Below are 27370 nucleotides of genomic sequence, written 5' to 3'. Positions count from 1 at the left end.
GAGCAGGACACTGATAAATATGGAAACATAGCGGCTTTCATGGTACGGTACATCGGCAGATTGTCCGGCAGAGCTTACCCCAAAGGCTGATGATAAAGCACAGTGCAGAGGGTCTCGGCGTGAGCAGGACACTGATAAATATGGAACCATAGCGGCTTTCATGGAGCGGTACATCGGCAGATTGTCCGGCAGAGCTTACCCCAAAGGCTGATGATAAAGCACAGTGCAGAGGGTCTCGGCGTGAGCAGGACACTGATAAATATGGAAACATAGCGGCTTTCATGGTGCGGTACATCGGCAGATTGTCCGGCAGAGCTTACCCCAAAGGCTGATGATAACGCACAGTGCAGAGGGTCTTGGCGTGAGCAGGACACTGATAAATATGGAAACATAGCGGCTTTCATGGTGCGGTACATCGGCAGATTGTCCGGCAGAGCTTGCCCCAAAGGCTGATGATAAAGCACAGTGCAGAGGGTCTCGGCGTGAGCAGGACACTGATAAATATGGAAACATAGCGGCTTTCATGGAGCGGTACATCGGCAGATTGTCCGGCAGAGCTTGCCCCAAAGGCTGATGATAAAGCACAGTGCAGAGGGTCTTGGCGTGAGCAGGACACTGATAAATATGGAACCATAGCGGCTTTCATGGTGCGGTACATCGGCAGATTGTCCGGCAGAGCTTACCCCAAAGGCTGATGATAAAGCACAGTGCAGAGGGTCTTGGCGTGAGCAGGACACTGATAAATATGGAAACATAGCGGCTTTCATGGAGCGGTACATCGGCAGATTGTCCGGCAGAGCTTACCCCAAAGGCTGATGATAAAGCACAGTGCAGAGGGTCTTGGCGTGAGCAGGACACTGATAAATATGGAAACATAGCGGCTTTCATGGTGCGGTACATCGGCAGATTGTCCGGCAGAGCTTACCCCAAAGGCTGATGATAAAGCACAGTGCAGAGGGTCTCGGCGTGAGCAGGACACTGATAAATATGGAAACATAGCGGCTTTCATGGTGCGGTACATCGGCAGATTGTCCGGCAGAGCTTACCCCAAAGGCTGATGATAAAGCACAGTGCAGAGGGTCTCGGCGTGAGCAGGACACTGATAAATATGGAAACATAGCGGCTTTCATGGTGCGGTACATCGGCAGATTGTCCGGCAGAGCTTACCCCAAAGGCTGATGATAAAGCACAGTGCAGAGGGTCTCGGCGTGAGCAGGACACTGATAAATATGGAAACATAGCGGCTTTCATGGTGCGGTACATCGGCAGATTGTCCGGCAGAGCTTACCCCAAAGGCTGATGATAAAGCACAGTGCAGAGGGTCTCGGCGTGAGCAGGAGACACTGATAAATATGGATGTCAAAAGAACTCAAATGAACTGAGATGCAAATTACACCAAAAAGAATGTTTGTGTTACAGTCAGCAGCGAATACACACAGATCTGCAACATCATTAAAAAACATTTTCCAGTACTAGCATGTGATGGAAACTGGAGTGAGGTGGCCTTAACTGGTATAAAATGTGCAGCACGTCGAGCCCTACAATCGCAGATACGGTGATCCCCAAAAACAAAGGACCGTCGCCTCTACTAAACACCACGAAAATACCCAGATCACTAGAATCCTGTCTCTGGCCTTTGCAATACAATCTTCCCCAAATTGCAACACGACGTCTTCCACCTATTTGATCACATGCACTAAATGTTCGGTCCGATACATGGGAAGCACCAAGAACCCTGGATAAGAAAGCCTGTATCCGATGTACCGCTCCATGAAAGCCGCTATGTTTCTGCGGCCAGCCTTCATTTTGCGGTAGTTCATGGTGGCGATACATCGGATATGCTTGTGCAAGGCATTGAAAGGGTCAATAGACCAGCAAGAGGCGGCGATAGAAGAAGGAAACGTCTACACAGAGAATCCTCTTGGATTTTCAGACTAGAAAGCCGCCAACCTCTAGGACTAAATCCAAGGGCAGGTCCTTCAGTGCTGGACACCAGACTCCCCGTATTCTCCATACTAATCATGGGAACATTGTACGTGTTTTTACTGTTATATATGTGCAGGAGGGAGCGGCCGCGACCCTGAGATCGGCTCTCTCCTCCGATAAATGGGAGGACTTAGTGTGTGTCCAATGGTCATGAGTAAGGGCTGTTTTGATGCCTGAAACGCGTAGACCAGTGATGCCCAACCTATGGCCCACGAAGCCGTGTCATGCGGCCCGCGCAGTGAATGGCCTGCAATCTCCTGGCAGAGCCGCCTCCTAGCTAAGTTATTTACTGCACTTGCCTCTGTGAAAAAGAAGAGAGGCGCCGTAATCTCGCACTGGCATTGAAGTGCGCATGCACCGTCTTCCTGGCCTCTGCGCGGCGCTTCTCTTCAATTTCACTGAGGCAAGTGCAGTGAATAAATTAGCTAGGAGGCGACTCTGGGCGGGGGGGATATCTGTGGAGGACACTGAAGGGGGGATATCTGTGGAGGACACTGAAGGGGGGATATCTGTGGAGGACACTGAAGGGGGGATATCTGTGGACGGCACTGAAGGGGGGATATCTGTGGACGGCACTGAAGGGGGGATATCTGTGGAGGACACTGAGGGGGGATATCTGTGGATGGCACTGAAGGGGGGATATCTGTGGACAGCACTGAAGGGGGGGTATCTGGACGGCACTGAAGGGGGATATCTGTGGAGGACACTGAGGGGGGATATCTGTGGAGGACACTGAGGGGGGGATATCTGTGGAGGACACTGAGGGGGGGATATCTGTGGAGGACACTGAGGGGGGATATCTGTGGAGGACACTGAGGGGGGGATATCTGTGGAGGACACTGAAGGGGGGATATCTGTGAAGGACACTGAGGGGGGGATATCTGTGGAGGACACTGAGGGGGGGATATCTGTGGAGGACACTGAGGGGGGATATCTGTGGAGGACACTGAAGGGGGGATATCTGTGGAGGACACAGGGGGGGATATCTGTGGACGGCACTGAAGGGGTGATATCTGTGGACGGCACTGAAGGGGGGGTATCTGTGGAGGACACTGAGGGGGGATATCTGTGGAGGACACTGAAGGGGGATATCTGTGGAGGACACTGAGGGGGGGATATCTGGACGGCACTGAAGGGGTGATATCTGTGGACGGCACTGAAGGGGGGATATCTGTGGAGGACACTGAGGGGGGGATATCTGTGGAGGACACTGAGGGGGGGATATCTGTGGAGGACACTGAGGGGGGGGATATCTGTGGAGGACACTGAGGGGGGGATATCTGTGGAGGACACTGAGGGGGGATATCTGTGAAGGACACTGAAGGGGGGATATCTGTGGAGGACACTGAGGGGTGATATCTGTGGACGGCACTGAAGGGGGGATATCTGTGGAGTACACTGAAGGGGGGATATCTGTGGACAGCACTGAAGGGGGGATATCTGTGGAGGACACTGAGGGGGGATGTCTGTGGAGGACACTGAGGGGGGATGTCTGTGGAGGACACTGAGGGGGGATATCTGTGGACAGCACTGAAGGGGGGATATCTGTGGAGGACACTGAGGGGGGGATCTCTGTGGATGACACTGAAGGGGGATCTATGGAGGGGTGTGGGGATGTCGGGTGGGAGATCCGGGAGGGGGGGCCCATAATTTTTTTTGCTATGGGGCCCAGTCATTTCTAGCTACGCCCCTGTTTGTTAAGATTGGGCGGGCACTGGAGCGATAGAGCGCCCTGCTATAGGAGATGAAAGGAGGAGGGGCAGCTCCTGGTGGTGTCGGGCACACGGCTCAAGCATGGCGGTGGAGGATCTGACTGAAGCCTAAAGACCAGACATCAAGGTAGACCTGCAGAAGAAGGTGACAGCGCAGTATGTGATGTATACATGTGTGATCATCAGATACTGCACTACATACATCACACACATGTATACATCACGTGCCCCCTCACAGTAATGCCAAGGTGTGCCCTCTTCACAGACGTAATGCTCACACATGCCCCCTCACAGTAGTTATGCCCAGATATGTGCCCCCTCACAGTAGTTATGCCCAGATATGTGCCCCCTCACAGTAGTTATGCCCAGATATGTGCCCCCTCACAGTAGTTATACCCTGATATGTGCCCCCTCACAGTAGTTATGCTCAGATATATGCCCCTCACAGTAGTTATGCCCAGTATTGTGCCCCCTCACAGTAGTTATGCCAGATATGTGCGCCTTTTCACAGTAGTTATGCTAATTTCTGCCCCCTCACAGTAGTAATCCCCGGATATGTGCCCTCCTCACAGCTCACAGTAGTTATACCCTGATATGTGCCCTCCTCACAGTAGTTATACCCTGATATGTACCCTCCTCACAGCTCACAGTAGTTATACCCTGATATGTGCCCTCCTCACAGTAGTTATACCCTGATATGTACCCTCCTCACAGCTCACAGTAGTTATACCCTGATATGTGCCCTCCTCACAGTATTTATACCCTGATATGTACCCTCCTCACAGCTCACAGTAGTTATACCCTGATATGTGCCCTCCTCACAGTAGTTATACCCTGATATGTACCCTCCTCACAGCTCACAGTAGTTATACCCTGATATGTGCCCTCCTCACAGTAGTTATACCCTGATATGTGCCCTCCTCACAGTAGTTATACCCTGATATGTGCCTTCCTCACAGTAGTTATACCCTGATATGTACCCTCCTCACAGTAGTTATACCCTGATATGTGCCCTCCTCACAGTATTTATACCCTGATATGTACCGTCCTCACAGTAGTTATACCCTGATATGTGCCCTCCTCACAGTAGTTATACCCTGATATGTGCCCTCCTCACAGTAGTTATACCCTGATATGTGCCCTCCTCACAGTAGTTATACCCTGACATGTGCCCTCCTCACAGTAGTTATACCCTGACATGTGCCCTCCTCACAGTAGTTATATCCTGATATGTGCCCTCCTCACAGTAGTTATACCCTGATATGTACCCTCCTCACAGCTCACAGTAGTTATACCCTGATATGTGCCCTCCTCACAGTAGTTATACCCTGATATGTACCCTCCTCACAGCTCACAGTAGTTATACCCTGATATGTGCCCTCCTCACAGTATTTATACCCTGATATGTACCCTCCTCACAGCTCACAGTAGTTATACCCTGATATGTGCCCTCCTCACAGTAGTTATACCCTGATATGTACCCTCCTCACAGCTCACAGTAGTTATACCCTGATATGTGCCCTCCTCACAGTAGTTATACCCTGATATGTGCCCTCCTCACAGTAGTTATACCCTGATATGTGCCTTCCTCACAGTAGTTATACCCTGATATGTACCCTCCTCACAGCTCACAGTAGTTATACCCTGATATGTGCCCTCCTCACAGTATTTATACCCTGATATGTACCGTCCTCACAGCTCACAGTAGTTATACCCTGATATGTGCCCTCCTCACAGTAGTTATACCCTGATATGTGCCCTCCTCACAGTAGTTATACCCTGATATGTGCCCTCCTCACAGTAGTTATACCCTGACATGTGCCCTCCTCACAGTAGTTATACCCTGACATGTGCCCTCCTCACAGTAGTTATACCCTGATATGTGCCCTCCTCACAGTAGTTATGCCAGATATTTGCCCTCTTTACAGTAGTAATGCTCACACGTGCCCCCTCACAGTTTTTGCATTTCTTTCTGGCAAAGCTACCTGGTTCGGGCCCACGGAATTTATGCCAAGTCTTTTGCGGCCCTCAGACGAAAAATGGTTGGGCACCACTGGCGTAGACCAATATTATCTGTACCTGGATGTTTTTAAATTTTGATACGAAATAATGTGCTATTGGAACTTCTCAAGCAAAGGCTGGACAACCCCCCTTTTTTCATTCATTTACATCCTGCTCCCAGTCCGTGCCTCCATGATTGAAGTCTCCAGACAGGTGAGAGCTGCTCTGACTACCTTTGAATAGACTGAAGTAATTGGCGTATTATAAAAGTACGATTTTTAAAGAAATGACAGCACAGAGAGCGGTAAGAGGGGTAAATATGTACTCAACTGACATTACCAAATAGCTGAAGGCATAAAGGAATAAAGCTTTCACGTATCTTGCGTAAATCTATCTTGCCGTAAAACAGTTAAGCTTGTTTTATTCTTTATTGTCCAAAGATAAATAGGGGAAAAGGGAGGAGGAGGAGGACAGGGATTATTACCAGCGACCACTGATCTGAGGGCAGGAGCAGAAACCTCATAAGGAGAGGCAGTGGAGCCGGCATGGAGACTGCCTGGGTCACTGAGCACGCTGCATTCTGGTCCCACTGGCCCCTGGGGTCTCCTGTCTACAAGGATGGGGAACCTCGAATCAGCTCTTCTTGATACCAGGTTGTTAGGCTTGTTTCACACTAAAGTTAGACATCTCCAGCAGGCTGTTCTGTCAAGGAGCAGCGGGCCAGAGACGTCTGGATCTACATGTCTAAGTGGGAAACGCTAGAGGTTCGTTTGGTGAGATACAAGAAGATCCAGGAGAGGACCAGGTCTCTGATGCTGAGGGATGAGAGGGTTGGCAAAAGGAGACAATGGTAGACAGAGGCAGAGGACAGGTCCAAGAGGAGGCGCACAGAGAAATGTAGAAGGTAGAGGACAAGTCAATAATGAGGAGAACAGATTAATGTAGAAGGCAGAGGACCGGTCTAAAAGGAGGAGAACATGGTAATGTAGATAGCAGAGGACAGGTCCAAGAGGAGGCGCACAGAGTAATGTAAAAGGTAGAGGACAAGTCAAGAAGGAGGAGGACAGAGTAATGTAGACGGTAGAGGACAGGTCAAGAAGGAGGAGGACAGAGTAATGTAAAAGGTAGAGGACAAGTCAAGAAGGAGGAGGAGAAAGTAATGTAGACGGTAGAGGACAGGTCAAGAAGGAGGAGGAGAGAGTAATGTAGAAGGTAGAGGACAGGTCAAGAAGGAGGACACAGTAATGTAGAAGGCAGAGGACAGGTCTAGAAGGAGGAGGACAGAGTAATGTAGACGGTAGACGACAGGTCAAGAAGGAGGAGGACAGAGTAATGTAAAAGGTAGAGGACAAGTCAAGAAGGAGGACACAGTAATGTAGAAGGCAGAGGACAGGTCTAGAAGGAGGAGGACAGAGTAATGTAGAAGGCAGAGAACAGGTCTAGAAGGAGGAGGACAGAGTAATGTAGAAGGCAGAGAACAGGTCTAGAAGGAGGAGGACAGAGTAATGTAGAAGGTAGAGGACAGGTCTAGAAGGAGCAGGACAGAGTAATGTAGAAGGTAGAGGACAGGTCTAGAAGGAGGAGGACAGAGTAATGTAGAAGGTAGAGGACAGGTCAAGAAGGAGGAGAGAGTAATGTAGAAGGTAGAGGACAAGTCAAGAAGGAGGAGGACAGAGTAATCTAGAAGGAGCAGGACAGAGTAATGTAGAAGGTAGAGGACAGGTCTAGAAGGAGCAGGACAGAGTAATCTAGAAGGCAGAGGACACGTCTAGAAGGAGCAGGACAGAGTAATGTAGAAGGCAGAGGTCTCTCTGCTCTGTCTGTGGTCAGCACTGGCAGGTGTGATGATATAATTGGATCTCACCCCATGGACCCCTACAGGGGGCGCCTCTATACCCCACTGTCCACCAGAGCAGCACTTTACAGATTGGGGTCAGCAGTGTGATGGTGAGTATTATGGGTACACCCTAATGTCTGCTCAGACCCCGGGGCGGTGACACAACTCCATGTGCTGATAGTGGCCGCCCCGCCTGTGGGTGTGAGATGTGGAGACAGCCAGTCAGTGCTGCCCTCCCCTGTCCACCCCCAGACTATATAAGAAGAGACAGCAGCCTGCACCCGGAGAGATAGCAACCTGCACCCAGAGAGACAGCAGCCTGCAGAGACCTGCACCCAGAGAGGCAGAGACCTTCACTCAGAGAGACAGCAGCCTGCAGAGACCTGCACCCAGAGAGACAGCAGCCTGCAGAGACCTGCACCCAGAGAGACAGCAGCCTGCAGAGACCTGCACCCAGAGAGACAGCAGCCTGCAGAGACCTGTACCGTGTTAAAGAGACAGCAGATACACCATGGGTGAGAGTCCACGTCCTCTTCTCTGTCCCCTTAAACTTTCCGCCGCCTGCAGTGCAGAGTTTACTCTTGTCTGTGGGAGGAGCGGCCAGAGATGATAACACGGAGCTGGGTGATTTAACCCATTATATCCCAGGAGTAGTGTTAATTATGTCATGTGGTCATCACTCCACTGTCGCATGCTGTCCATGTAAGTGACCGTTACTTCCTGCTGTCCATGTAAGTGACCGTCACTTCCTGCTGTCCATGTAAGTGACCGTCCCTTCCTGCTGTCCATGTAAGTGACCGTCACTTCCTGCTGACCATGTAAGTGACCATCACTTCCTGCTGACCATGTAAGTGACCGTCACTTCCTGCTGACCATGTAAGTGACCATCACTTCCTGCTGTCCATGTTAGTGACGTCACTTCCTGCTGTCCATGTAAGTGACCATCACTTCCTGCTGTCCATGTAAGTGACCATCACTTCCTGCTGACCATGTAAGTGACCGTTACTTCCTGCTGTCCATGTAAGTGACCGTCACTTCCTGCTGTCCATGTAAGTGACTGTCACTTCCTGCTGTCCATGTAAGTGACTGTCACTTCCTGCTGTCCATGTAAGTGACCGTCACTTCCTGCTGTCCATGTAAGTGACCGTCACTTCCTGCTGTCCATGTAAGTGACCGTCACTGCCTGCTGTCCATGTAAGTGACCGTCACTTCCTGCTGTCCATGTAAGTGACCGTCACTTCCTGCTGTCCATGTAAGTGACTGTCACTTCCTGCTGTCCAGCATGCATCCAGAGAGACAGCAACCTGCAGAGACCTGCACCCAGAGAGACAGCAGCCTGCAGAGACCTGTATGGCAGTAGTCCTGTCTCCTGTATGGGTGGTATATGGCAGTAGTCCTGTCTCCTGTATGGGTGGTATATGGCAGTAGTCCTGTCTCCTGTATGGGTGGTATATGGCAGTAGTCCTGTATCCTGTATGGGTGGTATATGGCAGTAGTCCTGTCTCCTGTATGGGTGGTATATAGCAGTAGTCCTGTCTCCTGTATGGGTGGTATATGGCAGTAGTCCTGTCTCCTGTATGGGTGGTATATGGCAGTAGTCCTGTCTCCTGTATGGGTGGTATATGACAGTAGTTCTGTCTCCTGTATGGGTGGTATATGGCAGTAGTCCTGTCTCCTGTATGGGTGGTATATGGCAGTAGTCCTGTCTCCTGTATGGGTGGTATATGACAGTAGTCCTGTCTCCTGTATGGGTGGTATATGGCAGTAGTCCTGTCTCCTGTATGGGTGGTATATAGCAGTAGTCCTGTCTCCTGTATGGGTGGTATATGGCAGTAGTCCTGTCTCCTGTATGGGTGGTATATAGCAGTAGTCCTGTATGGGTGGTATATGGCAGTAGTCCTGTCTCCTGTATGGGTGGTATATGGCAGTAGTCCTGTCTCCTGTATGGGTGGTATATGGCAGTAGTCCTGTCTCCTGTATGGGTGGTATATAGCAGTAGTCCTGTCTCCTGTATGGGTGGTATATGGCAGTAGTCCTGTCTCCTGTATTGGTGGTATATGGCAGTAGTCCTGTCTCCTGTATGGGTGGTATATGGCAGTAGTCCTGTCTCCTGTATGGGTGGTATATGGCAGTAGTCCTGTCTCCTGTATGGGTGGTATATGGCAGTAGTCCTGTCTCCTGTATGGGTGGTATATGGCAGTAGTCCTGTCTCCTGTATGGGTGGTATATGGCAGTAGTCCTGTCTCCTGTATGGGTGGTATATGGCAGTAGTCCTGTCTCCTGTATGGGTGGTATATGGCAGTAGTCCTGTCTCCTGTATGGGTGGTATATGGCAGTAGTCCTGTCCTCCTGTATGGGTGGTATATGGCAGTAGTCCTGTCTCCTGTATGGGTGGTATATGCAGTAGTCCTGTCTCCTGTATGGGTGGTATATGGCAGTAGTCCTGTCTCCTGTATGGGTGGTATATAGCAGTGCAGTAGTCCTGTCTCCTGTATGGGTGGTATATGGCAGTAGTCCTGTCTCCTGTATGGGTGGTATATGGCAGTAGTCCTGTCTCCTGTATGGGTGGTATATAGCAGTAGTCCTGTCTCCTGTATGGGTGGTATATGGCAGTAGTCCTGTCTCCTGTATGGGTGGTATATAGCAGTAGTCCTGTCTCCTGTATGGGTGGTATATGGCAGTAGTCCTGTCTCCTGTATGGGTGGTATATGGCAGTAGTCCTGTCTCCTGTATGGGTGGTATATGGCAGTAGTCCTGTCTCCTGTATGGGTGGTATATAGCAGTAGTCCTGTCTCCTGTATGGGGTGGTATATGGCAGTAGTCCTGTCTCCTGTATGGGTGGTATATAGCAGTAGTCCTGTCTCCTGTATGGGGTGGTATATGGCAGTAGTCCTGTCTCCTGTATGGGTGGTATATGGCAGTAGTCCTGTCTCCTGTATGGGTGGTATATGGCAGTAGTCCTGTCTCCTGTATGGGTGGTATATGGCAGTAGTCCTGTCTCCTGTATGGGTGGTATATAGGCAGTAGTCCTGTCTCCTGTATGGGTGGTATATGGCAGTAGTCCTGTCTCCTGTATGGGTGGTATATGGCAGTAGTCCTGTCTCCTGTATGGGTGGTATATGGCAGTAGTCCTGTCTCCTGTATGGGTGGTATATGGCAGTAGTCCTGTCTCCTGTATGGGTGGTATATGGCAGTAGTCCTGTCTCCTGTATGGGTGGTATATGGCAGTAGTCCTGTCTCCTGTATGGGTGGTATATGGCAGTAGTCCTGTCTCCTGTATGGGTGGTATATGGCAGTAGTCCTGTCTCCTGTATGGGTGGTATATGGCAGTAGTCCTGTCTCCTGTATGGGTGGTATATGGCAGTAGTCCTGTCTCCTGTATGGGTGGTATATGGCAGTAGTCCTGTCTCCTGTATGGGTGGTATATGGCAGTAGTCCTGTCTCCTGTATGGGTGGTATATGGCAGTAGTCCTGTCTCCTGTATGGGTGGTATATGGCAGTAGTCCTGTCTCCTGTATGGGTGGTATATGGCAGTAGTCCTGTCTCCTGTATGGGTGGTATATGGCAGTAGTCCTGTCTCCTGTATGGGTGGTATATGGCAGTAGTTCCTGTCTCCTGTATGGGTGGTATATGGCAGTAGTCCTGTCTCCTGTATGGGTGGTATATGGCAGTAGTCCTGTCTCCTGTATGGGTGGTATATGGCAGTAGTCCTGTCTCCTGTATGGGTGGTATATGGCAGTAGTCCTGTCTCCTGTATTGGTGGTATATGGCAGTAGTCCTGTCTCCTGTATGGGGTGTATATGGCAGTAGTCCTGTCTCCTGTATGGGTGGTATATGGCAGTAGTCCTGTCTCCTGTATGGGTGGTATATGGCAGTAGTCCTGTCTCCTGTATGGGTGGTATATGGCAGTAGTCCTGTCTCCTGTATGGGTGGTATATGGCAGTAGTCCTGTCTCCTGTATGGGTGGTATAGTGGCAGTAGTCCTGTCTCCTGTATGGGTGGTATATGGCAGTAGTCCTGTCTCCTGTATGGGTGGTATATGGCAGTAGTCCTGTCTCCTGTATGGGTGGTATATGGCAGTAGTCCTGTCTCCTGTATGGGTGGTATATGGCAGTAGTCCTGTCTCCTGTATGGGTGGTATATGGCAGTAGTCCTGTCTCCTGTATGGGTGGTATATGGCAGTAGTCCTGTCTCCTGTATGGGTGGTATATGGCAGTAGTCGTGTCTCCTGTATGGGTGGTATATGGCAGTAGTCCTGTCTCCTGTATGGGTGGTATATGGCAGTAGTCCTGTCTCCTGTATGGGTGGTATATGGCAGTAGTCCTGTCTCCTGTATGGGGGGTATATGGCAGTAGTCCTGTCTCCTGTATGGGTGGTATATGGCAGTAGTCCTGTCTCCTGTATGGGTGGTATATGGCAGTAGTCCTGTCTCCTGTATGGGTGGTATATGGCAGTAGTCCACATCCAGTTGGCCCCTCTGTACAGGGACGTCTCTTCCTGGTCTGCAGTCGTTCCTGGACGCCTCCATGGATTCTCACAGCTGTGCCTCATCAGGACATGTCTGCCCCTCTGCACGTAGTCCCCTCGTTGCGTGCCGCAATAACTCTGCTTCTATGGGCAATAAATCTGAGAGATGTGACCAGAGCTGCGTCCGCACCATAAAATGGTCTCATAAAAAAGTGATGACTGCTCGTTCTGTGACCCTGTATCAGCCTGACTGCTCTCTGCCAGCTGCTGCCGTCCAGTGCACTCACATCAGAGGGCCAGTAAAAATGCTGCTGTCTATGGCCACCAGATTCTCACCAGTGAGCCTCTCCATAGAGAGTAGTGGAGTGGACTGGGGGAGCACTCTGTAGAGAGTAGTGGCGGGACTTGGGGAGCGCTCTATAGAGAGTAGTAGGAGGAGCGCTCTATGGAGAGTAGGGGAGAGACTAGGGGAGCACTATAGAGAGTAGTGGTGGGACTGGGGGAGCGCTCTATAGAGAGTAGTAGGAGGAGCACTCTATGGAGAGTAGTGGGGAGACTAGGGGAGCACTATAGAGAGTAGTGGCGGGACTAGGGGAGCGCTCTATAGAGAGTAGTAGGAGGAGCACTCTGGAGAGTAGTGGAGAGACTTGGGGAGCACTATAGAGAGTAGTGGCGGGACTAGGGGAGCACTCTATAGAGAGTAGTGGGGAGACTAGGGGAGAGCTCTGTAGAGAGTAGTGGCGGGACTAGGGCAGCGCTCTATAGAGAGTAGTGGTGGGACTGGGGGAGCGCTCTATAGAGAGTAGTGGCGGGACTGGGGGAGCGCCTGCTGTCCATGTTAGTGACGTCACTTCCTGCTGTCCATGTTAGTGACGTCACTTCCTGCTGTCCATGTTAGTGACGTCACTTCCTGCTGTCCATGTTAGTGACGTCACTTCCTGCTGTCCATGTTAGTGACGTCACTTCCTGCTGTCCATGTAAGTGACCGTCACTTCCTGCTGTCCATGTAAGTGACCGTCACTTCCTGCTGTCCATGTAAGTGACCGTCACTTCCTGCTGTCCATGTAAGTGACCGTCACTTCCTGCTGTCCAGCATGCATCCAGAGAGACAGCAACCTGCAGAGACCTGCGCCCAGAGAGACAGCAGCCTGCAGAGACCTGTATGGGTGGTATATGGCAGTAGTCCTGTCTCCTGTATGGGTGGTATATGGCAGTAGTCCTGTCTCCTGTATGGGTGGTATACTCTCTTTAGAGAGTAGTGGTGGGACTGGGGGAGCGCTCTGTAGAGAGTAGTGGGGAGACTAGGGGAGCGCTCTGTAGAGAGTAGTGGTGGGACTGGGGGAGCGCTCTATAGAGAGTAGTGGTGGGACTGGGGGAGCGCTCTGTAGAGAGTAGTGGGGAGACTAGGGGAGCGCTCTGTAGAGAGTAGTGGTGGGACTAGGGGAGTGCTCTATAGAGAGTGGTGGGACTGGGGGAGCGCTCTATAGAGAGTAGTAGTGGGGAGACTAGGGGAGCGCTCTGTAGAGAGTAGTGGTGGGACTGGGGGAGCGCTCTATAGAGAGTAGTGGTGGGACTAGGGGAGAGCTCTGTAGAGAGTAGTGGTGGGACTGGGGGAGCGCTCTATAGAGAGTAGTGGTGGGACTAGGGGAGTGCTCTATAGAGAGTGGTGGGACTGGGGGAGCGCTCTATAGAGAGTAGTAGTGGGACTGGGGGAGCGCTCTATAGAAAGTAGTGGTGGGACTGGGGGAGCGCTCTATAGAGAGTAGTGGCGGGACTAGGGGAGAGCTCTGTAGAGAGTAGTGGTGGGACTGGGGGAGTGCTCTATAGAGAGTAGTGGTGGGACTGGGGGAGAGCTCTATAGAGAGTAGTGGTGGGACTGGGGGAGCGCTCTATAGAGAGTGGTGGGACTGGGGGAGCGCTCTATAGAGAGTAGTGGTGGGACTGGGGGAGCGCTCTATAGAGAGTAGTGGTGGGACTAGGGGAGAGCTCTGTAGAGAGTAGTGGTGGGACTGGGGGAGTGCTCTATAGAGAGTAGTGGTGGGACTGGGGGAGCGCTCTATAGAGTGTAGTGGTGGGACTAGGGGAGTGCTCTATAGAGAGTGGTGGGACTGGGGGAGCGCTCTATAGAGAGTAGTGGTGGGACTGGGGGAGCGCTCTATAGAAAGTAGTGGTGGGACTGGGGGAGCGCTCTATAGAGAGTAGTGGTGGGACTAGGGGAGAGCTCTGTAGAGAGTAGTGGTGGGACTGGGGGAGTGCTCTATAGAGAGTAGTGGTGGGACTGGGGGAGTGCTCTATAGAGAGTAGTGGTGGGACTGGGGGAGTGCTCTATAGAGAGTAGTGGTGGGACTGGGGGAGCGCTCTATAGAGTGTAGTGGTGGGACTAGGGGAGCGCTCTATAGAGAGTAGTGGCGGGACTGGGGGAGCGCTCTATAGAGAGTAGTGGTGGGACTAGGGGAGCGCTCTATAGAGAGTAGTGGTGGGACTGGGGGAGCGCTCTATAGAGAGTAGTGGTGGGACTAGGGGAGCGCTCTATAGAGAGTAGTGGTGGGACTGGGGGAGCGCTCTATAGTGGTGGGACTAGGGGAGCGCTCTATAGAGAGTAGTGGTGGGACTAGTGGAGCGCTCTATAGAGAGTACTAGCGGGACTGGGGGAGCAGAGTTCTCCCTGCAGGATGGATATACAGAGCACCCACTGCTCCAGAAGTGATAACCCTAGAGACGTCCTCACATACTGTCTTCTTCTTTCTAGCTCAGTGCCGATCATCCTGTGGCCCCGGGTACAAGACTCCTCTGGATGCCATGAAAGGTACAGACCGGTCCTAATATGGCCTGAAATCTTCCATATATGTGACTATATGAAACTGTGTAATGTATTTTATTAGAGGACAGTGACCTCCCTCCACCTGCAGCCTCTGCACCGGCTCCCCTCTAGTCTGCTATGGTCCCTGATCTCGAGGGTGGTGGCTTCAGATGCGGCCTCATCCATGACTACGTGATGTACAGTGGATATAAAAATGTCAGGTGTCTGCTGTAAAGAAATGAGACAAAGATAAATCATTTCAGAACTTTTTCCACCTTTGATGTGACCTATAAACCGTACAACTCAGTCAAAAAACAGACTGAAATCTTTTAGGTGGAGGGACGAAAACAAAAAAAAACTAAAATAGTCTGGTTGCATAAGTGTGCACACCCTTACACTGATACTTTGTTGAAGCCCCTTTTGATGTTATTCCAGCACTCAGTCTTTTTGGGTCTGAGTCTATCAGCACGGCACATTGTGACTCTTCTTTGCAGAAACCCTCTAAATCTGTCAGATTGCGAGGGCATCTCCTGGGCACAGCCCTCTTCAGATCACCCCACAGAATGCGAGGGCATCTCCTGGGCACGGCCCTCTTCAGATCACCCCACAGAATGCGAGGGCATCTCCTGGGCACGGCCCTCTTCAGATCACCCCACAGATTGCGAGGGCATCTCCTGGGCACGCCCCTCTTCAGATCACCCCACAGAATGCGAGGGCATCTCTTGGGCACGGCCCTCTTCAGATCACCCCACAGAATGCGAGGGCATCTCCTAGGCACAGCCCTCTTCAGATCACCCCACAGAATGCGAGGGCATCTCTTGGGCACGGCCCTCTTCAGATCACCCCACAGATTGCGAGGGCATCTCTTGGGCACGGCCCTCTTCAGATCACCCCACAGATTGCGAGGGCATCTCCTGGGCACAGCCCTCTTCAGATCACCCCACAGAATGCGAGGGCATCTCCTGGGCACAGCCCTCTTCAGATCACCCCACAGAATGCGAGGGCATCTCTTGGGCACAGCCCTCTTCAGATCACCCCACAGATTGCGAGGGCATCTCCTGGGCACGCCCCTCTTCAGATCACCCCACAGAATGCGAGGGCATCTCTTGGGCACGGCCCTCTTCAGATCACCCCACAGAATTCGAGGGCATCTCCTAGGCACAGCCCTCTTCAGATCACCCCACAGAATGCGAGGGCATCTCTTGGGCACGGCCCTCTTCAGATCACCCCACAGAATGCGAGGGCATCTCTTGGGCACGGCCCTCTTCAGATCACCCCACAGAATGCGAGGGCATCTCCTAGGCACGGCCCTCTTCAGATCACCCCACAGAATGCGAGGGCATCTCTTGGGCACGGCCCTCTTCAGATCACCCCACAGAATGCGAGGGCATCTCCTGGGCACGGCCCTCTTCAGATCACCCCACAGAATGCGAGGGCATCTCCTAGGCACAGCCCTCTTCAGATCACCCCACAGAATGCGAGGGCATCTCCTGGGCACAGCCCTCTTCAGATCACCCCACAGAATGCGAGGGCATCTCCTGGTCACGGCCCTCTTCAGATCACCCCACAGATTGCAAGGGCATCTCCTGGGCACGGCCCTCTTCAGCGCACCCCACAGATGGCGAGGGCATCTCCTGGGCACGGCCCTCTTCAGATCAGCCCACAGATTGCGAGGGCATCTCCTGGGCACGGCCCTCTTCAGATCACCCCACAGATTGCGAGGGCATCTCCTGGGCACGGCCCTCTTCAGATCACCCCACAGATTGCGAGGGCATCTCCTGGGCACGGCCCTCTTCAGATCACCCCACAGATTGGGAGGGCATCTCCTGGGCACGGCCCTCTTCAGATCACCCCACAGATTGCGAGGGCATCTCCTGGGCACGGCCCTCTTCAGATCACCCCCACAGATTGTCAATCGGATTCAGGTCTGGGCTCTGGCTGGGCCATTCCAAAGCTTTACTCTTCTTCTGGTGAAGCCATTCCTTGGTTGATTTGGATGTTTGCTTTGGGTCGTTGTCCTGCTGAAAGAAGCCGGAAGGTTTTGGGCCAATATTGACCGGTATTTGGAACTGTTCAGAATTCCCTCCAGCTTAACTAAGGCCCCAGTTCCAGCTGAAGAAGAACATCCCCTTGGCATGATGCTGCCCCCACCAGGCTTCACTGTGGGGATGGGGTTCTTCTGGTGATGTGCAGGGTTGTTTTTGCGCCAAACCTATCTTTTGGAATTATAGCCAAAAAGTTCAACCTTGGTTTCATCAGACCATAACACCTTTTCCCACAGGCTTTTGGGAGACTTCAGAGGTGTTTTTGCAGAATGTAGCCTGGCCTGGGTGTTTTTCTTGGTAAGAAGAGGCTTCCGTCTTGCCGCTCTGCCCCATAGCCCAGACATATGAAGAATACAGGAGATTGTTGTCACATGGACCACACAGCCAGGACTTGCCAGATATTCCTGCAGCTCCTGTAATGTTGCTGTAGGCCTCTTGGTCGCCTCCCAGACCAGTTTTCTTCTCGTCTTTTCATCAGTTTTGGAGGGACATCAAGTTCTTGGTGATGTCACTGTTGGGCAATATTTCCTCCACTTGATGATGACGGTCTCCACTGTGTTCCATGGTAGATCTAATGCTTTGGAAATTCTTTTGTCCCCTTCTCCTGACTGATACCTTCTAACACTGAGATCCCTCTGATGCTTTGGAAGCTCTCTGTGGACCATGGCTTCTGCTGTGGGATGTGACCAAGAACATTTCAGGAAAGACCAACTAGAGCAGCTGCACTTTATTTGGGGTTAATCGGAGGCCCTTTACATGACGGCCGGTGTATGCTGACTGCTATCTAACAGGATTCTGCACACAGCTACATCCCCAGTTATTTTAGTTTTTTTTGTTTTCTTCCCTCCACCTAAAAGACTTCAGTTTGTTTTTCCATTGAGTTGTACAGTTTATAGGTCACATTAAAGGCAGAAAAAGTTCTGAAATGATTTATCTTTGTCTCATTTTTTTACAGCACAGAAACCCGACATTTTACCAGGGGCGTGTAGACTTTATATATCCACTGTATATAAGTATCCCACATGTGTGAACAGGAGGTAGAGCCGCTGATGGGAAGAGCAGAGCCGTCTGTTATTTGCAGTCTGGTAATCACTCTGTCACACACGACTTGGGGATGGGGCCTCCTGCCGGTGGTGCCTTTCTCAGGGGGTCCTCTGTTTACCTGTAATGATGCTTCATGTTCAGGTCCACGTGAAGAGCTGGTTTACGTTCCCTGCATCTATCGTAACACCGGGATCAAGAAGCCGGATTACTTGTCCACCGTGGATGTGAACCCTGAATCTGCGCAGTACTCGCAGGTAATGGCCGTGTCAGCCCGTCCCTGCTGCATTGACCTGGGATATTTACTCCAAGGTTCTAGATAAGGTGACTGTACGTCCATAGGAGGCTCCAGTGTATGAGTGTGAGCTCTGTGGGTGAGTGTAGGTCCTCCTTGGGGAGCACAGGAGGTGATACGTTCTCCATTTTCCAGGTAATTCACCGTCTGCCGATGCTCCACCTGGACGATGAGCTGCACCACTCGGGCTGGAACACCTGCAGCAGTTGCTTTGGGGACCCTTCTAAAGTGAGGAACAAGCTGATCCTGCCCTGTCTCATATCCTCCAGGGTCTACGTGGTAGATGTGGGCACTGACCCACGAGCCCCTCGCCTGCACAAGGTGGGTATCCCCTGAGGTTGTCGAGTTTTTCTGGGTCTCCTGGGTACTGACCGCTATGTGTCTGCTCTACAGGTTGTGGAAGCTGAAGATGTGAAGAAGAAGTGCGGCCTGGGGAACCTGCACACCTCGCACTGCCTGGGCTGTGGGGAGATCATGATCAGCGCCCTGGGAGACCCTGAAGGGAATGGCAAAGGTGAGAGTGCCCCCTAATGTTACCGCGATCTGAGTGCTGGCCATAATACATGGGACTGCGCCAGTAACTTCTGCTCCACATCTCAGGAGGCTTTGTTTTGCTGGATGGTGAGACGTTTGAAGTGAAGGGGAACTGGGAGGCAGAAGGACAAGCGGCACCTTTCGGCTACGACTTCTGGTACCAACCGCGGCACAACGTCATGATCAGCACCGAGTGGGGAACCCCAAAAGTTTTCTGTGATGGATTCAATATAGAGGATGTCGCAGCAGGTAGGATGTCTACCAGTCACTTCCATCTTATCTGAAACTCGTGATTTCAGGGTGCACAATGTGGTCTAGGCCTGACCCATCTTCTGTTCTCCAGGACACTATGGCCACCACATTCACGTGTGGGACTGGAGCGAGCACACCCGCATACAGAGCCTGGACCTGGGAGATGATGGGCTGATCCCCCTGGAGGTCCGCTTCCTGCACAATCCAGATGCTGATGAGGGGTTTGTCGGCTGCGCCCTCAGCAGCTCTGTCTTCAGATTCTATAAGGCAGAGGTGAGGAGGTGGTGGGGCTCAGGGTTTGGATTTGTGGGGTGCACGTCTTCGGATACAATTGTAGACTGGAGACGTTCACTTCAGATGTCGGACTGATGTCTAATGTCTTCTTTCCTCAGGATGGAAAATGGGCAGCAGAGAAAGTGATCAAGGTGCCAGCCAAGAAAGTCCAGGGCTGGGCGCTCCCGGAGATGCCAGGTGGGTGGTTCTGTGTGTCATTGTCCCTCTGACCATCCAGTCATAAAACTGGTGGGCGTGCTGATCCAGGTCCCTGGACTCTCCCGTGTGCAGGTTGTGGGTGAGCTACAGTTATGTGGCTTATGATCCCTTTGCTCCAGTCACATCCAAAGCTGCCGCTCCCTACAACAGAACAGGTTTTTCACATGTTGCGCAGGATTCTTCCATAGATCACAAGACATGTTGTCTCCGTGAGGTGAGCAGGTTTATAATCGGCACACCCTAAACTGTGCTGCACGTACACTCCTGTCTGCCGTGTGCAGGTTGTCTTTGTGGGGGTAAATTAGGATGATTTGGGGTGTCTGTGTGGGGTCTCTCATGATGATTTGAGGTATCTGTGTGGGGCCTGTTATGATGATTTGGGGTGTCTGTGTGCAGTGTCCAGGTTTGGGGCGGCCCCAATGCTATGCTGGTTCCCCCGGACACCGCTGAGGTGTCACCATGTGTTGCAGCTCTCCGGAAGGGATGGTAAGGCGTGATGCACCCCAATGGGAAATAAGTCCAGAGAGTCAGTGTCTGCAGGGTGCTTCTTTAATGGAGGAATTCAGGTGCAAGGCGAGGCACAGGGTAGGCTTCTCCAGTGTCCTCCCTGAGAAGAGGCACAGGGCAGGCTTCTCCAGTCTCCTCCCTGAGAAGAGGCACAGGGCTGGCTTCTCCAGTCTCCTCCCTGAGAAGAGGCACAGGGCAGGCTTCTCTAGTGTCCTCCCTGAGAAGAGGCACAGGGCAGGCTTCTTCAGTCTCCTCCCTGAGAAGAGGCACAGGGCTGGCTTCTCCAGTCTCCTCCCTGAGAAGAGGCACAGGGCTGGCTTCTCCAGTCTCCTCCCTGAGAAAAGGCACAGGGATGACTTCTCCAGTCTCCTCCCTGAGAAGAGGCACAGGGCTGGCTTCTCCAGTCTCCTCCCTGAGAAGAGGCACAGGGCTGACTTCTCCAGTCTCCTCCCTGAGAAGAGGCACAGGGCAGGCTTCTCCAGTCTCCTCCCTGAGAAGAGGCACAGGGCTGGCTTCTCCAGTCTCCTCCCTGAGAAGAGGCACAGGGCAGGCTTCTCTAGTGTCCTCCCTGAGAAGAGGCACAGGGCAGGCTTCTTCAGTCTCCTCCCTGAGAAGAGGCACAGGGCTGGCTTCCCCAGTCTCCTCCCTGAGAAGAGGCACAGGGCTGGCTTCTCCAGTCTCCTCCCTGAGAAAAGGCACAGGGCTGACTTCTCCAGTCTCCTCCCTGAGAAGAGGCACAGGGCTGGCTTCTCCAGTCTCCTCCCTGAGAAGAGGCACAGGGCTGACTTCTCCAGTCTCCTCCCTGAGAAGAGGCACAGGGCAGGCTTCTCCAGTCTCCTCCCTGAGAAGAGGCACAGGGCTGGCTTCTCCAGTCTCCTCCCTGAGAAGAGGCACAGGGCAGGCTTCTCTAGTGTCCTCCCTGAGAAGAGGCACAGGGCAGGCTTCTTCAGTCTCCTCCCTGAGAAGAGGCACAGGGCTGGCTTCTCCAGTCTCCTCCCTGAGAAGAGGCACAGGGCTGGCTTCTCCAGTCTCCTCCCTGAGAAAAGGCACAGGGATGACTTCTCCAGTCTCCTCCCTGAGAAGAGGCACAGGGCTGGCTTCTCCAGTCTCCTCCCTGAGAAGAGGCACAGGGCTGACTTCTCCAGTCTCCTCCCTGAGAAGAGGCACAGGGCAGGCTTCTCTAGTGTCCTCCCTGAGAAGAGGCACAGGGCAGGCTTCTTCAGTCTCCTCCCTGAGAAGAGGCACAGGGCTGGCTTCTCCAGTCTCCTCCCTGAGAAGAGGCACAGGGCTGGCTTCTCCAGTCTCCTCCCTGAGAAAAGGCACAGGGATGACTTCTCCAGTCTCCTCCCTGAGAAGAGGCACAGGGCAGGCTTCTCCAGTCTCCTCCCTGAGAAGAGGCACAGGGCTGGCTTCTCCAGTCTCCTCCCTGAGAAAAGGCACAGGGATGACTTCTCCAGTCTCCTCCCTGAGAAGAGGCACAGGGCTGACTTCTCCAGTCTCCTCCCTGAGAAGAGGCACAGGGATGACTTTTCCAGTCTCCTCCCTGAGAAGAGGCACAGGGCTGGCTTCTCCAGTCTCCTCCCTGAGAAGAGGCATAAGCCTGGCTTCTCCAGTCTCCTCCGTGAGAAGAGGCACAGGGCAGGCTTCTCCAGTCTCCTCCCTGAGAAGAGGCACAGGGCTAACTTCTCCAGTCTCCTCCATGAGAAGAGGCACAGGGCTGACTTCTCCAGTCTCCTCCCTGAGAAGAGGCACAGGGCAGGCTTCTCCAGTCTCTTCCCTGAGAAGAGGCACAGGGCAGGCTTCTCCAGTCTCCTCCCTGAGAAGAAGCACAGGGCTGACTTCTCCAGTCTCCTCCCTGAGAAGAGGCACAGGGCAGGCTTCTCCAGTGTCCTCCCTGAGAAGAGGCACAGGGCTGACTTCTCCAGTCTCCTCCCTGAGAAGAGGCACAGGGCAGGCTTCTTCAGTCTCCTCCCTGAGAAGAAGCACAGGGCTGACTTCTCCAGTCTCCTCCCTGAGAAGAGGCACATGGCAGGCTTCTCCAGTGTCCTCCCTGATCCCTGAGAAGAGGCACATGGCTGACTTCTCCAGTCTCCTCCCTGAAAAGAGGCACAGGGCTGACTTCTCTTCTCCAGACTCCTCCCTGAGAAGAGGCACAGGGTAGGCTTCTCCAGTCTCCTCCCTGAGAAGAGGCACAGGGCAGGCTTCTCCAGTCTCCTCCCTGAGAAGAGGCACAGGGCTAACTTCTCCAGTCTCCTCCATGAGAAGAGGCACAGGGCTGACTTCTCCAGTCTCCTCCCTGAGAAGAGGCACAGGGCAGGCTTCTCCAGTCTCTTCCCTGAGAAGAGGCACAGGGCAGGCTTCTCCAGTCTCCTCCCTGAGAAGAAGCACAGGGCTGTCTTCTCCAGTCTCCTCCCTGAGAAGAGGCACAGGGCAGGCTTCTCCAGTGTCCTCCCTGAGAAGAGGCACAGGGCTGACTTCTCCAGTCTCCTCCCTGAGAAGAGGCACAGGGCAGGCTTCTTCAGTCTCCTCCCTGAGAAGAAGCACAGGGCTGACTTCTCCAGTCTCCTCCCTGAGAAGAGGCACATGGCAGGCTTCTCCAGTGTCCTCCCTGATCCCTGAGAAGAGGCACATGGCTGACTTCTCCAGTCTCCTCCCTGAAAAGAGGCACAGGGCTGACTTCTCTTCTCCAGACTCCTCCCTGAGAAGAGGCACAGGGTAGGCTTCTCCAGTCTCCTCCCTGAGAAGAGGCACAGGGCTGGCTTCTCCAGTCTCCTCCCTGAGAAGAGGCATAGGGCTGCCTTCTCCAGTCTCTACCCTGAGAAGAGGCACAGGGCAGGCTTCTCCAGTCTCTTCCCTGAGAAGAGGCACAGGGCTGACTTTTCCAGACTCCTCCCTGAGAAGAGGCATTGGGCAGGCTTCTTCAGTCTCCTCCCTGAGAAGAGGCACAGGGCTGGCTTCTCTTCTCCAGTCTCTTCCCTGAGAAGAGGCACAGGGCTGACTTTTCCAGACTCCTCCCTGAGAAGAGGCATTGGGCAGGCTTCTCCACTCTCTTCCCTGAGAAGAGGCACAAGGCTGACTTCTCCAGTCTCCTCCCTGAGAAGAGGCACAGGGCAGGCTTCTCCAGTCTCCTCCCTGAGAAGAGGCACAGGGCTGGCTTCTCCAGTCTCCTCCCTGAGAAGAGGCACAGGGCTGGCTTCTCCAGTCTCTTCCCTGAGAAGAGGCACAGGGCTGACTTTTCCAGACTCCTCCCTGAGAAGAGGCATTGGGCAGGCTTCTCCACTCTCTTCCCTGAGAAGAGGCACAAGGCTGACTTCTCCAGTCTCCTCCCTGAGAAGAGGCACAGGGCTGGCTTCTCCAGTCTCCTCCCTAAGAAGAGGCACAGGGCTGGCTTCTCCAGTCTCTTCCCTGAGAAGAGGCACAGGGCTGACTTTTCCAGACTCCTCCCTGAGAAGAGGCATTGGGCAGGCTTCTCCAGTCTCTTCCCTGAGAAGAGGCACAAGGCTGACTTCTCCAGTCTCCTCCCTGAGAAGAGGCACAGGGCAGGCTTCTTCAGTCTCCTCCCTGAGAAGAGGCACAGGGCTGGCTTCTCCAGTCTCTTCCCTGAGAAGAGGCACAGGGCTGACTTTTCCAGACTCCTCCCTGAGAAGAGGCACATGGCAGGCTTCTCCACTCTCTTCCCTGAGAAGAGGCACAAGGCTGACTTCTCCAGTCTCCTCCCTGAGAAGAGGCACAGGGCTGACTTCTCCAGTCTCCTCCCTGAAAAGAGGCACAGGGCTGGCTTCTCCAGTCTCCTCCCTGAAAAGAGGCACAGGGCAGGCTTCTTCAGTCTCCTCCCTGAGAAGAGGCACAGGGCTGGCTTCTCCAGTCTCTTCCCTGAGAAGAGGCACAGGGCTGACTTTTCCAGACTCCTCCCTGAGAAGAGGCACATGGCAGGCTTCTCCACTCTCTTCCCTGAGAAGAGGCACAAGGCTGACTTCTCCAGTCTCCTCCCTGAGAAGAGGCACAGGGCAGGCTTCTTCAGTCTCCTCCCTGAGAAGAGGCACAGGGCTGGCTTCTCTTCTCCAGACTCCTCCCTGAGAAGAGGCACAGGGCAGGCTTGTCCAGTCTCCTCCCCGATGGCGCTAGGAAACCAGGGGGTATGTGACAGACACGCAACATACAAGATGGCGGCCAAACCTAATCTCATCGAGGGTGCACCCCGATTAGATGTCCTGGGCTGATTAACCCTCTGTTCTCTGCTCCCCAGGTCTGATCACGGATATCCTGATCTCATTGGACGACCATTTCCTGTACTTCAGTAACTGGCTGCACGGTGACATCAGACAGTATGACATCACTGACACCAAGCAGCCCAAGATGGTAGGACAGGTAAGTGGCAGCCTGGAGCCCCCAGAGCATCATAAGACAGCTCCCAGGATACCGCCGCTCACCTGACGGTGTCTCCTCTGCAGGTCTTCCTTGCGGGCAGCATCCTGCGCGGGGGTCCGGTCACCGTGCTGGACGACCAGGAACTGACGAGTCAGCCAGAGCCAGTGACTGTGAAGGTGAGGGGTCACAGTCCTGCAGCCCCCATAGCATCATGTCCCCCCACTGTCCTGGTCCCTGGGGCCCCATACTACCATGTCTCTTTACCTGTGTGTCTTATAGGGGAGGAGGGTCCCCGGGGGCCCCCAGATGATCCAGCTCAGCCTGGACGGGAAGAGGCTCTATGTGACCACGTCTCTGTACAGCGCCTGGGACAAGCAGTTCTACCCCGACATGATCCGGTAAGAGACGCCCGCAGAACACAACAGGGGCCGATCAGGGCCTCGAAAGCTTCAGAGGGTTAGATGCAAGCTGCCGAGGAGTCCACATGGTATGTAATATACAGGTTCCTCCAGGCCTGGCAGACCCAGGGCGTTAGATACAGGCTGCCGGGGGCCCTCATGGTATGTAATATACAGGTTCCTCCAGGCCCGGCAGACTCAGGAGGTTAGATACAGGCTGCTGGGGGCCCTCATGGTATGTAATATACAGGTTCCTCCAGGCCCGGCAGACTCAGGAGGTTAGATACAGGCAGCCGGGTGTCCTCATGGTATGTAATATACAGGTTCCTCCAGGCCCGGCAGACTCAGGAGGTTAGATACAGGCTGCTGGGGGCCCTCATGGTATGTAATATACAGGTTCCTCCAGGCCCGGCAGACTCAGGAGGTTAGATACAGGCACCTGGGTGCCCTCATGGTATGTAATATACAGGTTCCTCCTGGCCCGGCAGACTCAGGGGGTTAGATACAGGCTGCTGGGGGCCCTCATGGTATGTAATATACAGGTTCCTCCAGGCCTAGCAGACTCAGGAGGTTAGATACAGGCACTTGGTTGTCCTCATGGTATGTAATATACAGGTTCCTCCAGGAACGGCAGACTCAGGTTAGATACAGGCAGCCGGGTGTCCTCATGGTATGTAATATACAGGTTCCTCCAGGCCGGCAGACTCAGGAGGTTAGATACAGGCTGCTGGGGGCCCTCATGGTATGTAATATACAGGTTCCTCCAGGCCCGGCAGACTCAGGAGGTTAGATACAGGCACCTGGGTGCCCTCATGGTATGTAATATACAGGTTCCTCCAGGCCCAGCAGACTCAGGGGGTTAGATGCAGGCTTCCGGGTGTCCTCATGGTATGTAATATACAGGTTCCTCCAGGCCTGGCAGACTCAGGGGGTTAGATACAAGCTGGCGGGGAGTCCGCATGGTATGTAATATGCAGGTTCCTCCAGGCCCGGCAGACTCAGGGGGTTAGATACAAGCTGGCGAGGAGTCCGCATTGTATGTAATATACAGGTTCCTCTTAGTTTGGTGGAGCAGTCATGGGGCTGTTGATGTTAATGTCGCCGCCCTTTGGGGCCCAGCGCGGTCTCATATGCGTTCCCTCCTTGTGTCCACCACAGGGACGGCTCCGTCATGTTACAGATCGATGTGGACACTGACAAGGGAGGCCTCACTCTGAACCCCAACTTCATGGTGGATTATGGGACGGAGCCGGATGGTCCGGTCTTGGCTCACGAAGTTCGCTATCCAGGCGGAGACTGCAGCTCTGACATCTGGGTCTAGAGCTTCCTCAGACGAATAAACCCTCTGATGGGATGTACTACTACTCCCAGCAGGCACCTCTCAGGTTACAGGTTTTACTTCCACTGATTTTGAGGATTTCAGACATGAATGTGTCGGCACCACGTCCATGCGACCACCATTGCTGATCAGATTTTATACTTGTGATTCTGCGGCTTTAACCCTTTACTATCCATTAAATTACTTGGTTTTGTCACCTCCTCGCTTCCGCTGTCCTGTGTTTAGAACTTCAAACTGTGTAGGGGGCAGAGTAAAAAGGGCATAATACAGTATGTACCTCGGGGGAGGAGCCAAAGCTGATAATACAGGATGTACCTCGGGGGAGGAGCCAAAAGAGATAATACAGGATGTACCTCAGGAACAGAGAATTTTTTTTTTTTTATTGAGGCAGGAAAGAAGATGTGAAGGATGATACAGGTGACAGGTGCCGATGACTTGAGAAGCCCCTCATCTCCTTCACCCATGGCGTATCCATGGTAATTATCTGCCTGGGGGTACATAGCTCCTACTAATCCAGTCATCGTAACAGTCCCAAATTTTCAGAGACCGCCCTGATAATTGCTTGTTCTGTCCTGAAAGGTGGTTCTTATTTAAACCCTGCTCACTATTGAGAGCTTCAGGCAGGATTTGGGTGTGCCCCGAATTTACACAAAAGTTCATATAATCAAATTGTGTTCTAAAGTGATAGGTGTCACATATACGACCTCTGTACAGTGTCTGTATTATTACACCTATCTATTACACCGCTCCTCCCTCTCTGTGCTGTGTGATGTCACATATACGAGGTGGACATATAAAACGCCTCAAAAAGATATTGTTGTTAATTTTATTATGTTGTGCAATCATTAAAAGAAGGTACAATCGTCTATGCAAAAATATAAATGATTTATTATATAATAATTCAGAATACAATCAAAGCTTAATCAGTAGAAAAACACAATAATATGCAATAACACAATGCACCACTAGATGGCTCTAACACCAAGACAAAAGTATACACAATACCTACCAAACATAAAATGTAATACAATGTAATACAACCGTCTCAACAGCAATTATTAGATATAAAACTCGATGATGTTAATGATAGATACGAACCCTTGCTCTGCACAAACTATGACAAATCTCGGGTAATCGGGTAGTATTGCGACACAACTTATAAATTATCAAGCCTGATATGGCTATGGAATTAAATTATTCCAATCAGAGAGTTTCCTCTGAAATCAATATTAGGTCTCTTATTCAGTAATATGCATCTTTACTGAATAGCGATAATATTGATGTAGTACACTATGC

General features: G+C 52.5%; 1 protein-coding gene and 1 long non-coding RNA gene across 2 annotated transcripts; one reads left to right on the top strand and one right to left on the bottom strand.

Annotated features, from left to right (window-relative positions):
- Positions 1-7823: 7823 nt before the first annotated feature.
- Positions 7824-26270, top strand: SELENBP1 (selenium binding protein 1). Its single transcript, XM_044276061.1, has 12 exons — positions 7824-8051; positions 14753-14809; positions 18034-18146; positions 18320-18505; positions 18578-18698; positions 18785-18967; positions 19062-19243; positions 19363-19441; positions 24216-24337; positions 24421-24513; positions 24617-24735; positions 25894-26270. Exons 1-12 carry the CDS (start codon positions 8048-8050, stop codon positions 26054-26056), a joined length of 1422 nt encoding a protein of 473 aa, XP_044131996.1. The 5' UTR covers positions 7824-8047; the 3' UTR covers positions 26057-26270.
- On the bottom strand, positions 11881-13410 carry LOC122924713. The gene is made up of 2 exons (XR_006387428.1): positions 13162-13410; positions 11881-11968 (listed from the first exon to the last, which is right to left on the bottom strand). It is a non-coding gene; the product is annotated as an uncharacterized LOC122924713 (long non-coding RNA).
- Positions 26271-27370: the final 1100 nt, after the last annotated feature.

This window comes from Bufo gargarizans, chromosome 1 (assembly GCF_014858855.1).
Source record: "Bufo gargarizans isolate SCDJY-AF-19 chromosome 1, ASM1485885v1, whole genome shotgun sequence".
In the NCBI taxonomy this organism is placed as follows: Eukaryota; Metazoa; Chordata; class Amphibia; order Anura; family Bufonidae; genus Bufo; species Bufo gargarizans.
This window is presented reverse-complemented; position numbering and strand designations above follow the sequence as displayed.

Coding starts and splice junctions, on each gene's coding strand:
- SELENBP1 (XM_044276061.1), top strand. Junction 18,147..18,319: donor AATCTGCGCAGTACTCGCAG/GTAATGGCCGTG, acceptor TCCATTTTCCAG/GTAATTCACCGTCTGCCGAT. Junction 18,506..18,577: donor GAGCCCCTCGCCTGCACAAG/GTGGGTATCCCC, acceptor TCTGCTCTACAG/GTTGTGGAAGCTGAAGATGT.